Source organism: Nyctereutes procyonoides, unplaced genomic scaffold (genome assembly GCF_905146905.1).
Source record: "Nyctereutes procyonoides isolate TBG_1078 unplaced genomic scaffold, NYPRO_anot_genome, whole genome shotgun sequence".
NCBI lineage: Eukaryota > Metazoa > Chordata > Mammalia > Carnivora > Canidae > Nyctereutes > Nyctereutes procyonoides.
This window is the reverse complement of record NW_026575040.1, coordinates 17,931,881-17,944,936: the sequence shown is the minus strand read 5'-3', so window position 1 is coordinate 17,944,936 and position 13,056 is coordinate 17,931,881. Positions and strand designations below refer to the sequence as shown.

Below are 13,056 nucleotides of genomic sequence, written 5' to 3'. Positions count from 1 at the left end.
AAGACATTCCCTTTGAAATCCTCAAAGTTTTTTTTTTTAATTTTTCATTTTTATTAGAGAGAGAGAGCAAACACGAGCAGGGCAGGAGGGAGAGGGAGAAACAGGCTCTCTGCTCAGCAGGGATGTGGGGCTTGATCCCAGGGCACTGAGATGATGACCTGAGCAGAAGGCAGATGCTTAATTGACTGAGCCACCGAGGCACCCTGAAATCTTCAAAGTTTGATCAGTTTCCTATGTTTGCACCACAGAACTGATAGGAAGGAAGGACGAAAAGAAAGATCATGGAGCTTAGTTTGGGTAAGACCGACTCTGTCATGTTGGGGAATATGCACATTTAAAAATCAATTTGCAGGATGCCTGGATGGTTCAGTGGTTGAGTGTCTGTCTTTGGCTCAGGTCATGATCCCTGGGTTCTGAGATCAAGTCCCGCATCAGGCTCCCCCAGGGAGCCTGTCTCTCCCTCTGCCTGTGTCTCAGCCTCTCTCTTTGTTTCTTGTGAATAAATAAATAAAATCTTTTTTTAAAAAAACAGTATGCATTTTGCTAGTCTTAAGCTTTCCACACCCATTTTTCACTGAAGTTCTATTATGGATATACCCTCTAAAATTCATGTCTTCCCACCTGTCCTATAAGCGAGTCTTTTAGGAGTGAACATTTTGTCCACTCTTTAGAAGTGTTAACTTGTGTGTATCCGACTGGTAGTAGCTTCCCTCTGAGCAGAACAGCCACAGAATCTTACTCAGGGGAAATTACTTTTTGGTTTGTGGCTCACTTCTTATTTCCTGGAATGATGCTCAAGACTGCACGGAGGAGGCTCATTAGGTGCCTACCTCTGGTTTAGATGCTCTTTTAAATGACTTGTATGATAAAGCAAAAATTACTTGTTCCAAGCAACATACACAGAATCCTTTGACTATGCCAGGTGCCATGCTGGGTGTTTGGGCCAGCCTGGCCTGGCTCGTGTGGACTGTCATCCTCAGGAGGGAGGACAAGACCTGGCAGTGACATTTCCCAATGCCTAACTCTGTTTCCATGGTAGCTGGCAGGGCCTTTGGAATGGCTGGTGAATATGCTTCTAGGTCTTGGGGTACCACTAGGAATTAGAGCAGTGAGGTGGGGATATGTGGCCCAGCATTGTGACTAATCTCTGTGCTCAGCTGATAACATGTGATGGCCCAGAGAGAGGAACTGTGTTTGTCTGGCATATGTTCATAGTTCTTATAAGTGCGAAGCTCTTTGTTCTTACTCAGAAATACACTCATTGATCTTGCTAACTAAAGCAATTATCATCATTTAGTGGTCTTTTCCAAAAGCATTATTTCCACTCCAAAACACCACTTTTGTTTGCCAAGTGCCACAATGTTATGTCCTGGCAATTGGTCCACGTTTATTGCCAAATTATGTAAGTCCTTGGTTGTGCTTGGTCTCCAACTGAGCAAGTGTGTCTGTGGAGCACATTAGGATTGTGGCATGGCCTGGTGTCTGAAAATGAACAGCTGTCCTTAAATTCATTCATTAATTCAGTGTTTACACTGTGATTGGGAAGGAAATCCACATTTGTTTGAAACACCAGTGCCCAGCTGAGAAATGTCATTCTGTGAAAATATTGGATTGAGGTTTGTTGTCAAGGGAATGTAAATTGTAGAGATTTCATGAAATTCAAATATGCGGATTAATTTGCTAACGGGGAGCTAAGATTATAATCAACTGAGGTGGCCTTATTCAAAGATTGAAATGTAATTAGTGTTGACTGTGGTAGCAGCAGCTAATGAAAAGGGCTGTAAAACCCTGGAAAAGAATTTTATTAATAAATATTAGAAGAAATATTTTCATTGAAAACTCAGAGTCAGCGCAGAAGAGATTATTGGTGAGTAAAATGTGATCCCATTTAGCAAATATCATAAACAAAGCATTGCAGTGAACAAAGTTGTTTGTTCAGAAGCTCTTCTGTTGAACAGTATTTGTTATAAACTTTCATGGATACAAACACTTGTAGAGATCCAGAATAACACATGCCAGTGCTACTCGCACACCGGATTGAGACCCACCCAGGCATTCTGGTATTGGGCTCTGTGCATCGCTTTTTCCATCTAAGGCTTGCTTGCTGTTCTTGTTCTAGTATTGAAATGTTTTATAAATATTATTAGCCTTGTCAAGCTAGATCAGTTTAAAAGCAAGGGATTTATCTATCCCCTTTTCAAAATCCCACTGAAAAGATAGTGTTTAAAGCTATGAAGACAAAGAATGACCATGCAGACATTATGGAGGAGAGCTCACTCACAAATGGAGGAGTGACCATTGCATTGGTAGGGTGATAGGGCTTTACCCTAAAGTGGCAGTGGTGGAGAGACAAGGTGACTTTCCTGTAGAGCCCCTGGGAAGCTCAGAGATGGAAGGCGAGATGGAAGGTGTCAGTTGCTGTAGGACGCAGGGATGAGGGGCTGAAACCTAGGGAACTATGTGAGTGTCTTGAGCAGCTAGCCCTCCAGAGCCATCTCTATACCCTGGATATCTAGACACCCACCTGTCTCTGCTCCCCCCACTCACCCCCCAGTCAACAGATTGGAGGAACTGAACTAGAATAATCTTGAAAGAGGATGTGGGTGGCTGAAAACAGAGGGATTGAATGAGAGCTGCTCTTCCTCTGCCCTATCCCATCATGCCAGTAGCCACACCTGTGCAACCTCAGCAAGGGATTGGAAGATTCTTTCCTTGGAAAATCAAGCCACTCCAGAAAAAAAAAAACAAAAAACAAAACCCAGATACTGAAATGTGCATATCTCTCATTGGAAATCTTGGCACACCCCCTTTACTTGAAGCTCCCCAGCTAATAACTCCTTCACACTTGCAGAGCCTCCAATCTGCTTTTAGTACTTTACTGTTAAATAAGTCGGGCAGCCAAGGATCTGAGTCCTCTTAGGAAAGACTTCAACAGCAGAGAAAGGACCAAAACAAACCAGCAAAGAGAAACCTTACAGAAGATTGAGATATTGCAGAAGGCAGAAAAACCGTGTTTTCTTTCTTCTTTCTTTCTTTCTTTTTTTTAAAGATTTTTATTTATTTATTCATGAGAGACACACAGAGAGAGAGAGAGAGAGAGAGAAGCAGAGACACAGGCAGAGGGAGAAGCAGGCTCCATGCACGGAGCCTGATGTGGGCCTTGATCCCGGGACTGCAGGGTCACGCCCCAGGCCAAAGGCAGGCACTAAACTGCTGATCCCATTTTCTTTCTTTTTTTTAATAAAGTGTGCTCCTTTATTTTTATAAACTTTTTGAAATTAATTAATTAATTTGAGAGAGGGAGGGAGGAACAGTGGGAGAGAGGAAGGAAGGAAGGAAGGAAGGAAGGAAGGAAGGAAGGAAGGAAGGAAGGAAGGAGCTGGGGGAGGAACAGAGGGAGAGGGAGAAGCAGGCTCCCTGCTGAGAGATGGGGCTTGATCCCAGGACCCTGGGATCATGACCTGAGCCAAAGGCAGGTGTTTAACCAACCTAGCCACCCATGCACCCCCCACCCCCAGAAACATATTTTCTTTTGATAAAAGTATCTTCAGAGAGAGAAGCTATTTCATATTTAAAATGAGAATAGCATTTATGAAACATATTAGGGGCACCTGGGTGGCTCAGTGGTTGAGCATCTGCTTTTGGCTTAGGTCATCATCCTGGAGTCCTGGGATCAAGTCCCACATCAGGCTCCCCACGGGGAGCCTGCCTCTGCCTAGGTCTCTGCCTCCCCCCCCACCTCTCTCTCTCTCTCTCTCTCTCTCTCTCTCTCTCTCTCTGTATGTTTCTCATGAATAAATAAATAAAATCTTAAAAAAAACTGTCAGAGAAAAATACGCAGGACACACACACAGGAAAGGATATCATTATAGCAGAATTCTTAATGGCATCCCTGGGAGCTACAAGATAACAGAGTAATACTTTAAAATATCAGAGGGAACATTATTTCTAACTCAGATTCTAAATTCAACTAGACTAGCAATCAAAAGTAAGCATAGAATTAAGACATTTTTCAAAACATAAGAACTCAAAAAGTTTACTCCCTTGGACCTCTTAAAAAGCTACTAGAATTATGCTCCCTCAGGCCAATTGGGTAAATTAAGAAAGAGGAAGATCTGAAACTTAGGAAACGATTCGGCACAGAAGGAAGAGAGCAACCAGACCCTAGTATGAGACAGGAGGATGGAAGGCTGCAGAAGGGAGGGCACCGGGGGAGAAGATCACCAAATTATCTGATATATTTGGTATTTGGAAATTAGTGCTGGTAAGCATCTAACATGCGGCTGATGAAAGGATAGGTAGGTGAATTGAAAAGAAGACAAGTGAAAATACCAATTAGATATATTTTTTTAAAGATTTTATGTATTCATGAGAGACACCGAGAGAGAGGCAAAGACACAGGCAGAGGGAGAAGCAGGCTCCCTGTGGGAAGTCTGATGCGGGACTCCCATCACAGGACCCCAGGAATCACGACCTGCAGACATTCAACCACTGAGCTACCCAGGCGTCCCCAGCAATTAGATATTAACTCTAGAAAAGTTAAAGTTTTGTAAGGAAAGATGGCCATAGTCTGTCTACAGTTTAGCTCTTTAATGAATAAATGTTTATGTAATCATAAAAGCATATATCAAAATAATATATAAACATTATAACCATAATAATATAAATAATAATGAGAAGCCAGCCGAATGAGAAATTTGCCTGTACAGTGTGCCATCTCCCACATGTAAAATGATGTAGGAAATTGCAGCTAGGCATATTACTGAGCAATATGGAAGTGAGTACTAAAGAAAGAGCTAAAATTTGCAATTGGTTTCCTCTGGGGAATGCAATGGGGATGGGGAAGGGAAGCTGGGGAGTCCGAGTTTTCATTATATCTTGTTTTACTTTGATTAAAAATGAATTACTTAGGGCAGCCTGGGTGGCTCAGTGGTTTAGTGCCACCTTTAGCCCAGGATGTAATCCTGGAGACCCAGGATTGAGTCCCACGTCAGGCTCCTTGTAGGGAGCCTGCTTCTCCCTCTGCCTATGTCTCTGTCTCTCTCTGTGTCTTCCATGAATAAATAAATAAAATCTTAAAAAAAAGAATTAATACTGTTAGGATAACTCTGAAAATATAAGTAGGCATAATGAGAGAATTGGGGTTGGTGAGTTAATGATGAATTTGTAGATGAATGTGCTTCTCTGAGTTGTTCCCATTTGTAAAATTAGAGGTGATGATGTCTAACATGTTTTACATTTAAAAAAATAATCACCAAGCAGAAGTGATAGCATTGTGCTAGTAGGAGACAGATGTATCCAGGAAGACCCAAGACAAACTGGAAAGACAAAATAAGTAAGGATGTACTGTAGCCGAATAAGTAATTGGTAAGGTTGTATGGATATCTTTTGAATTCTGTGTCTTAAAAAAGAGATCACATCCATTACCTCTTAAATGTTGACAAAAATGTCCATATGTTTGCCTGCAAAGGAAAACCTCAATATGTTTAGAAAGGAAGGAATACTAGAAACTAAATTTTTTGGCTACAGCACATGTAGAAATTCATGACATAAAGAAATAAAGACCCTTCAAGCCAAAACAACACAACCGCAAACAGACTGGATATGAAAAAAACTTTCTCAAAAACAACTCATGGGTCAAAGAAATCAAAACCACAGATTGAAACTATTATTTGAAAATAATGATAGAAACATTACTGTGGTAGAAATTATTGGCTGCCTTCCCAACATCAACAGGACATTGATTTTGTTGAGAGTGTCAATGACCAGTTAAACATCCCTGTTTCTCAATCTGTCCTTGGAGATAGGGGTGTGCATATGATTAACTTCTCACCAATAAGATAGATATAAAATAATACTGGTGGGTGGGATTTCCAGGAAAGCTCCTTAAAAAGGTTGACTCAGCTGGCCTAATAAACCTTTGGTGTAGGTGATGCTGAGTTAGCCATCTTGTAATCCTAAAGTGTCTGATACATGCCAAACGTAGATGAGTGGAAAGATAAAAGAGGTGTTCCTCAGAAATACCTTGGCATCCATTGGACTTCCTGCCTCTGGCAAAAAAAAATCCTAACTCTTAAGTTGCTCTTTTGGGTCTCTTTGTGAGTAGGAACCAACACAGTTCCTAACTTTGAAAATGTGGATCAGGGCAGCCCCCGTGTTGCAGCGGTTTAGTGCCGCCTGCAGCCTGGGGTGTGATCCTGGAGCCCTTGGATCGAGTCCCACGTTGGGCTTCCTGCATGGAGCCTGCTTCTCCCTCTGCCTGTGTCTCTGCCTCTCTCTCTCTCTCACTCTCTGTGTGTGTCTCTATGAATAAATAAACAAAATCTTAAAAAAAAAAAAAAAGAAAATGTGGAACAGATAGATGATTTTCTTGGAAAATGTGCTACCAGACTGACTCCAGAATAGAAGGAAAACTGAAAAAGGCCCCTAGCAGTGAAAGCAGTGAAATGAGAGAGCTGTTATCTGTGACCAGTTGTTGGAGTTCTTCAGGTGGGGTGGAAGTGAATTTCTGGTGGGAGGCCTCAGAGTGTGGGCTGGGCTGGGCATCCTGCCTGGTCATCTATGTGCGGTTTTTTGACAATGGTGGCCACACCCCAGAAAGGTGATGGCACCGATTCTTGGCATTAGGACATATCCCAAATAAAGGGCCCTGAGTCTTTAGTTTTTTTTATAACATGTTTCAGATCAATGTGTTACTGGAGCCTTTTTGTTAAGAAAAAATAATGAGAAATTAGTTTTAATCATTTACTCTCATTGTCAGCCTCATGAACAAAGTAAAAAAATGTCCTGAACATTATATCCAAATAAATAGATTTCAAAGCAAGATGGTGCATAAAAAAGTAAAAAGTGTTACTCCAACAGAAAGATCAGTAGTACAGGAGAAAAGAAAAAATGGTGAACATCAGAAATGCCTCTAGACTTAATCGTTTCATGGAAAAGTACCATGTTCTCAAGTGCTAGTAACTGGAACATCCTATTGGTTAAAGATAAATAGCATAAGGTGTGAGGAAACAACTAAGGAAAAAAACAAAGCAACCAGAACAGCCTGTCAGCTAGAAACAGAATAAGGAGGTCATGCCAAAGGTGTCAGGTTATTATGCCCGTCTTCCACCCAAAGGCCAGGGTTCAAGCGCAGTGTTGACAACGCCATGGTCACTGAGGGCATCCAGAAAGGCCTGTTTGGATGAGCATTTGGTTCTGAAGTGGCCTTGCTGGTTAAAGTGTTCTGTTTCCTGTGAACTTTCCCCTCATAATATTCATTTAAAGAGGTGTAATTCTAACCTAATGTCCTCTTTTCCCCCATCTTGCCCAGTAGCGGAAACAGTGAACCATGGAGCTGTATTTCGGCGAATACCAACATGTACAGCAAGAATATGGCGTCCATCTGAGACTCGCAAGCGATGATAGCAAAAAGCCAAGGAATTCCCAACACTCTAAGGCAGGCTCCTATGGTGTCAGTATTCGTGTGCAGGGAATCGATGGTCACCCCTACATAGTCCTGAATAACACAGAGCGGTGTCTGGCAGGCACATCTTTTCCTGAAAATGGGCCACCATTTCCATCTCCAATGATAAGTAACCTGCCTCTGCATTCCAGCAATGGGTCCGTGCTGGAGGAGAACAGCGCAGAGGAATTGCAGCTCCCAGAAAATCCGTATGCCCAGCCCAGCCCAGTAAGAAACCTGAAACAGTCCTCTCTCTTCGAAGGCAAGAATGGGGTTCTAGAACGCAAAGAGGGGCCAATGAAGCCATCCCATGTGTTGAACTTTCAGAGGCATCCAGAGCTTTTGCAGCCCTATGACCCTGAAAAGAATGAATCGAGCTTGCAAAATCACCAGGCTCCTGAGCATAATTGGCTAAACACATTGACAGAAGGAGGTACCAACAATAAGAAGGCATGGACCTGCTTCCCCAAGCCTGGTAGTTCCCAGCCTACCAGCCCTCCTTTGGAAGATGCGGGCAAATCCGGCGTGACGGCCATCCGTTTGTGCAGCTCTGTGGTCATCGATGACCCCAAGAAGCAGACCTCAGTGTGCGTAAATGTTCAGAGCTGCACCGAGGAGGCACTGGTAGGGGAGGCCCCTTCCCCTAGTGGGAGGTCCCCCACTGCCCACAGCCCACACACCCATCCTGAAGCCAAGAAAGCCAGGCCGGACGTGCTTCCCTTCCGGCGACAAGATTCAGCGGGACCTGTCCTGGACGGAGCTCGGTCCCGGAGGTCCTCTTCCTCGTCGGCAACCCCCACGTCGGCCAACTCTTTGTACAGATTTCTGCTTGATGATCAGGAATGTGCCATCCACGCTGACAATGTGAATCGCCACGAAAACAGACGGTATATCCCCTTCCTGCCAGGAACTGGGCGGGATATTGACACGGGATCAATTCCTGGTGTGGATCAACTGATTGAAAAGTTTGACCAAAAACCCGGGCTCCAGAGGAGAGGAAGGCCTGGGAAGCGGAACAGAATCAATCCAGAAGACAGGAAGAGGTCCAGAAGCGTGGATAGTGCCTTTCCTTTCGGTCTGCAGGGGAACTCGGAGTACCTCAGTGAATTTAGCCGGAACCTGGGCAAGTCCAGCGAACACCTCCTCCGCCCGTCGCAGGTGTGCCCGCAGCGGTCACCTGCCCAGGAGCACCGTGGGAGACAGAGCGTGGGCCGCGCCTTCGCCAAGCTGCAGGGGGCCCACCTCCGGCCTGCCCAGCAGAGCAAGGATGGGAAAGCTCCAGCAAACAGAGGGGGTCGGGAGAGTACAGACACGCGTGTGTCCTCCCCCCCAGCCCAGAATAAAAAGGAGGAGGAAATCAAGACAGCCACGGCGACGCTGATGTTACAGAATCGGGCGCTAGCAACTTCGCCCGACTCTGGTGCCAAGAAGATTTCTGTGAAGACATTTACTTCCGCCTCCAACACTCAGGTAATGCTAGTGGGTCTGGTCTGTCTGTCTTTCCTCCTTTTTATTTTTTATTTTTTTATTTTTTTAAATTTTTATTTATTTATGATAGTCACAGAGAGAGAAAGAGAGAGAGGCAGAGACACAGGCAGAGGGAGAAGCAGGCTCCATGCACCGGGAGCCCGATGTGGGATTCGATCCTGGGTCTCCAGGATCGCGCCCTGGGCCAAAGGCAGGCGCCAAACCACTGCGCCACCCAGGGATCCCTCTTTCCTCCTTTTTAAATTTCTTCTGCTGCCCCATGCTGCAGGAGTCTACAGGGCTGCAGACCCTCCGTCTTGAATCACTAATTGCACAGCCAATTAGTTTTAGTTTTCCCCTACAGAGTTTTCAGCCTACTGCCAATTGTATGGTTTCCCAAGTTAATTCAGCTACAGCTGGAATCCCATTGTGGGCTTGTCTGTAAGGTGACTTGTCAACACTATATGCTTGATTTTTGTGTTTGCGCGTATGTGAAATGTGAAAGTGTGCACAATTCGCTTCCTCACAGAGGTTCAGTGCTTAGGTTTGTGTAGATACATTGATTTCTCTCATGAAATTGAGTGACTGGGTTAATATCTGGTCTGAGAAATTAGGTTAATTTTAATTTAGGTGAATCCTAAAGTGATGGAATTTATTTAAGTAATAAATATTTTTCCTAATTGCCAGGTATATGTGATGTTTAGTATGTTTAGTGTTTTGGTGGTACCAATAAAAAATAATGATAGTGGTAAAAATGATAATATGGTTGGTAAGTGTCAGGCACTATTTGTTATAGATTCTAGGATTGCACCAACCCTATGAAGGTAGATACTATTAATCTCTATTTACAGGTGAGAAAATTGAGGTGAGGAAAAGTTAAGTAACTTGCCCAAGGTCACAAAGCTGCTGAGTGGTGGGGCCAGTTGTAATGAGGATCCTTACCTGAGGAATTGTTTTCAGAAAGTAGGAACGTGTTTGGAAGCTTCTGCTTCAGGGTTTTGCCTTCTTCCTGAAAACTTTATCCTGTGGTCTAATACCAGGCTTTGTTTTATGTTCCAGGCCACACCAGATCTGTTGAAAGGCCAACAAGAGCTCACTCAACAAACCAATGAGGAGACGGCCAAGCAGATACTTTACAATTACCTCAAAGAAGGGTTAGTGATTTTCCTTAAAGGAGCAAAGTCTTATCCTTTCTGATGGGGTCTTAATTTCCTTTACTGGGATCTTGTGTTTTGCTCTTCCTTCCTGCCTGTGTGAACTATTAGAGGCTTAGAGGCTGAGGAGTCAATGTCTGGGGTTTTCATAAGAGTATTTGAATCTTGGGGGGGGGGGGTAGATGTGAAGAGCAGGGGGATAATGAAAAAATATATATATAAAACTTATTTATTTTAAGTAATCTACATCCAATGTTGGACTTGAACTCATGACCTCACCATCAAGAGTTGCCAGCCAGGCGCCCTTATTTTTCAAATGACTCTTTATTGTTTAAAAAGTTCAAAGATGGGAAGAATGTCTACTCTTCAGTTTTGACTGAGTCTGCCACCTTTAGTTCTTCATGCATATAGTAGTAATCAATTGTCTCTTATTAGCAGTTATAAATAAAACCACCTTTTCCCCTCCCCAGAGTTGACATTGGCCAGGAGCCAATGCTTCCATGATATTTAAAGCATGTATGAGTCATTTAAAAGCACTGCTTTTCACATACTTATCTTGGAGGTTGAGTTTGAGTAATCTGGTTTTCAGTCCTTGCCTTAGATACTAGGTCAGGAATTTGCAGTTTCTGTTTCCATTGTCTCATCTGATAGGATTAAAAAGGAAAAAAAGTTTTATAACCTGACGTGACTACAAGTCGCTTGGCAAGTACTCATTGGTATGAAAACACTTCATATTTTTGCATCGTATCTTAAAATTACAGGGCTGACAAAATAGTTCAGAATACGAGAGGGGGCTCTTTTAGGCATGAGGGTGGGGGGGTGGGGAGTAACTGAAGAGATTTTTCTAGGTAAGAACTAGTTGTTGGTGTCTCTCTGTGAAGGGTTTTACCATGTTAAGATTCAGGGAGAAGAACTTCTGATTTTTAAAATTCTATCTCTAATTTCTTTTATAATTTTTTGCTCATGATTTATTGAGAGACTAGTGAGCCAGACTTTAACGAGAGGTGATCATTTGAGGAAACTTATTTAAAATATTTTTCCTAATTGTCAGATATATGTGATAAAAGGTGTTGTTGAAGTTAATAAAACTCTAGAGGTGTTTGGGTGGCTTAGTCGGTTAAGCATCTCGCTTTGGCTCAGGTCATGATCTTGGGGTCCTGGGATTGAGCCCCACATCAGGCTCCCTACTTAGTGGGGAGTTTGCTTCTCTCTCTCTCTCTTTCCCTCTCTCAGTTGCTTGTGAGTAAATAAATGAAATCTTTTAAAAAACAAGCAAAAAAACTCTTATCTGATCATTACCTGTGAAAGTGTAGACAAAGAGCTAATCTCAGCTTTGGCGATCAATTTTTTTAAACACAGGCTAAAAATGTGTTAAAGTCACTGTAGATCATTCTTAGCATGAGATTTACAAGTAAAGTGTGTGGCTATGGGTTGTGTGTGAGAGAGACACACACAGAAGAAATTCCTTGCTGTAATAAGGAATTTGAGTCAACAAATTACTAAATTTTCACTGTATTTTTTTTCTCCAGGTTTAGAATGTGGGTACATCTTTTTCACGTGTTTGGAAATGGGAACCCTAGTCCCAACTTGAGTGTTAACATGTAACAATTTATTTGAAGAGAAATACACCATTCATCCTGTTCTTCTCATTCTGGTTTTGTCTGCAGCCTTAATTAATTCATACCTCTTGTAGTTTATTTTCTTATTTTGTGTGTCCTGGCACCTCAAGTATCCTGAGATTCATGGTTGTACCCCTCACTGTTTTTTTCTGCTGCTGCCTCTTTTCCAGAAGCACCGATAATGATGATGCGACTAAACGGAAAGTCAACCTGGTCTTTGAGAAAATCCAGACTTTAAAGTCTCGAGCAGCAGGGAGCACACAAGGAAATAATCAAGTAAATTGGAGTTCTGTATTCTGCAGAGGGCGTTTAACTCAGAATGTGGTGAACAAATTGCAAATTGTTTCTTCAGCCTGTACATTTGGTTATTGCAGTAAGTGGGAAGTTACTGAGTAGTGAGCAGGACCTAAGATGGAAGATCATGTTGTAAATATTATTATGCACCCGCCTTTTTTTCAGAAAGGTTTTAAGATATTTCATTTTAAAAGTATGTAACATATAACAAGATGGAACAAAAAAGGTGGTGACATTTAGAGAAAATAAGAATAGGAAGAACAAATTGAAAATCATGGCAACTCTAACATGTCCAAAGTATCGAAGGAAAGTGAGTGTGAACTGGAACCAAGCTCTAGAACTTCAGAAAATAAGAAGAGGATAAGAACAAGAGAATAAAAAAATAAATAAAATAAAATAAAAAAATAAAATAAAATAAAAAGAACAAGAGAATAAGGAATAGAGGCCAGTGAGGCCAACCAGCATGAGTGAATGAGAAAAGCAGTGGAGTGGGGCCAAAATCTTTTTTTAAAAAACTTGCCTGTTTTATTTATTATACCGGCTTCCAGTTGGGACTTGGAGATTTTTTTTGTGGTTAAAGGAGTCATCTCGTATTTGATGAACATCTGCTATGTGCCAGACCCACCTTGTGCCCTGAAAGGAAGCAACATTTAAGAGGGATGACTAGAAGCTTATTCTTCAGTCCTGCACCATCTTGAATTGGGACACACTTCTTTCTGGTGTGTCTTCTCTTTCCCTACCGGGGAATTCTGCAGGGAAAGGAAAGAGTGCACCAGAGGCAGTTCACAGGAAGTTTGTCTATAGCTTCTCTTTTTATTTAAAGAATTTTTTTTTTTTTAAAGAATTACAGAAGTTTCCATTGTAGGCTGAAGAGGATGGGCCATCATCAATGGGCTTTGAACAGGAATGAATAGTGTCGTATTTGTAGAAATTCATTCCTTTGTAGTTTTTGGAGAGAAGTAGGATGAGAGGAAGGGAACCAGTTAATCTGCTGCCGAGTGAAGCCAGGGATGATGAGAAGGTGAACCATAATGTTCAGACTTCTGGCTGGGAGCACGGCACCATGACTGCTTCATTG

General features: G+C 42.5%; 1 protein-coding gene across 2 annotated transcripts in view; it reads left to right on the top strand.

Annotated features, from left to right (window-relative positions):
- Positions 1 to 13,056, top strand: part of CGNL1 (cingulin like 1) — a 162,134-nt gene that overhangs the window by 52,694 nt on the left and 96,384 nt on the right. Inside the window, exons 2-4 of one of the 2 annotated variants that reach the window (XM_055319667.1) lie at positions 7,313 to 8,914; positions 9,971 to 10,065; positions 11,855 to 11,960. In XM_055319667.1, coding sequence (XP_055175642.1) covers positions 7,331 to 8,914; positions 9,971 to 10,065; positions 11,855 to 11,960 — 1,785 coding nt within the window. In that variant the 5' untranslated portion in view covers positions 7,313 to 7,330. The remainder of the gene's footprint in view (positions 1 to 7,312; positions 8,915 to 9,970; positions 10,066 to 11,854; positions 11,961 to 13,056) is intronic. The other variant, XM_055319665.1, reaches the window with a different exon arrangement.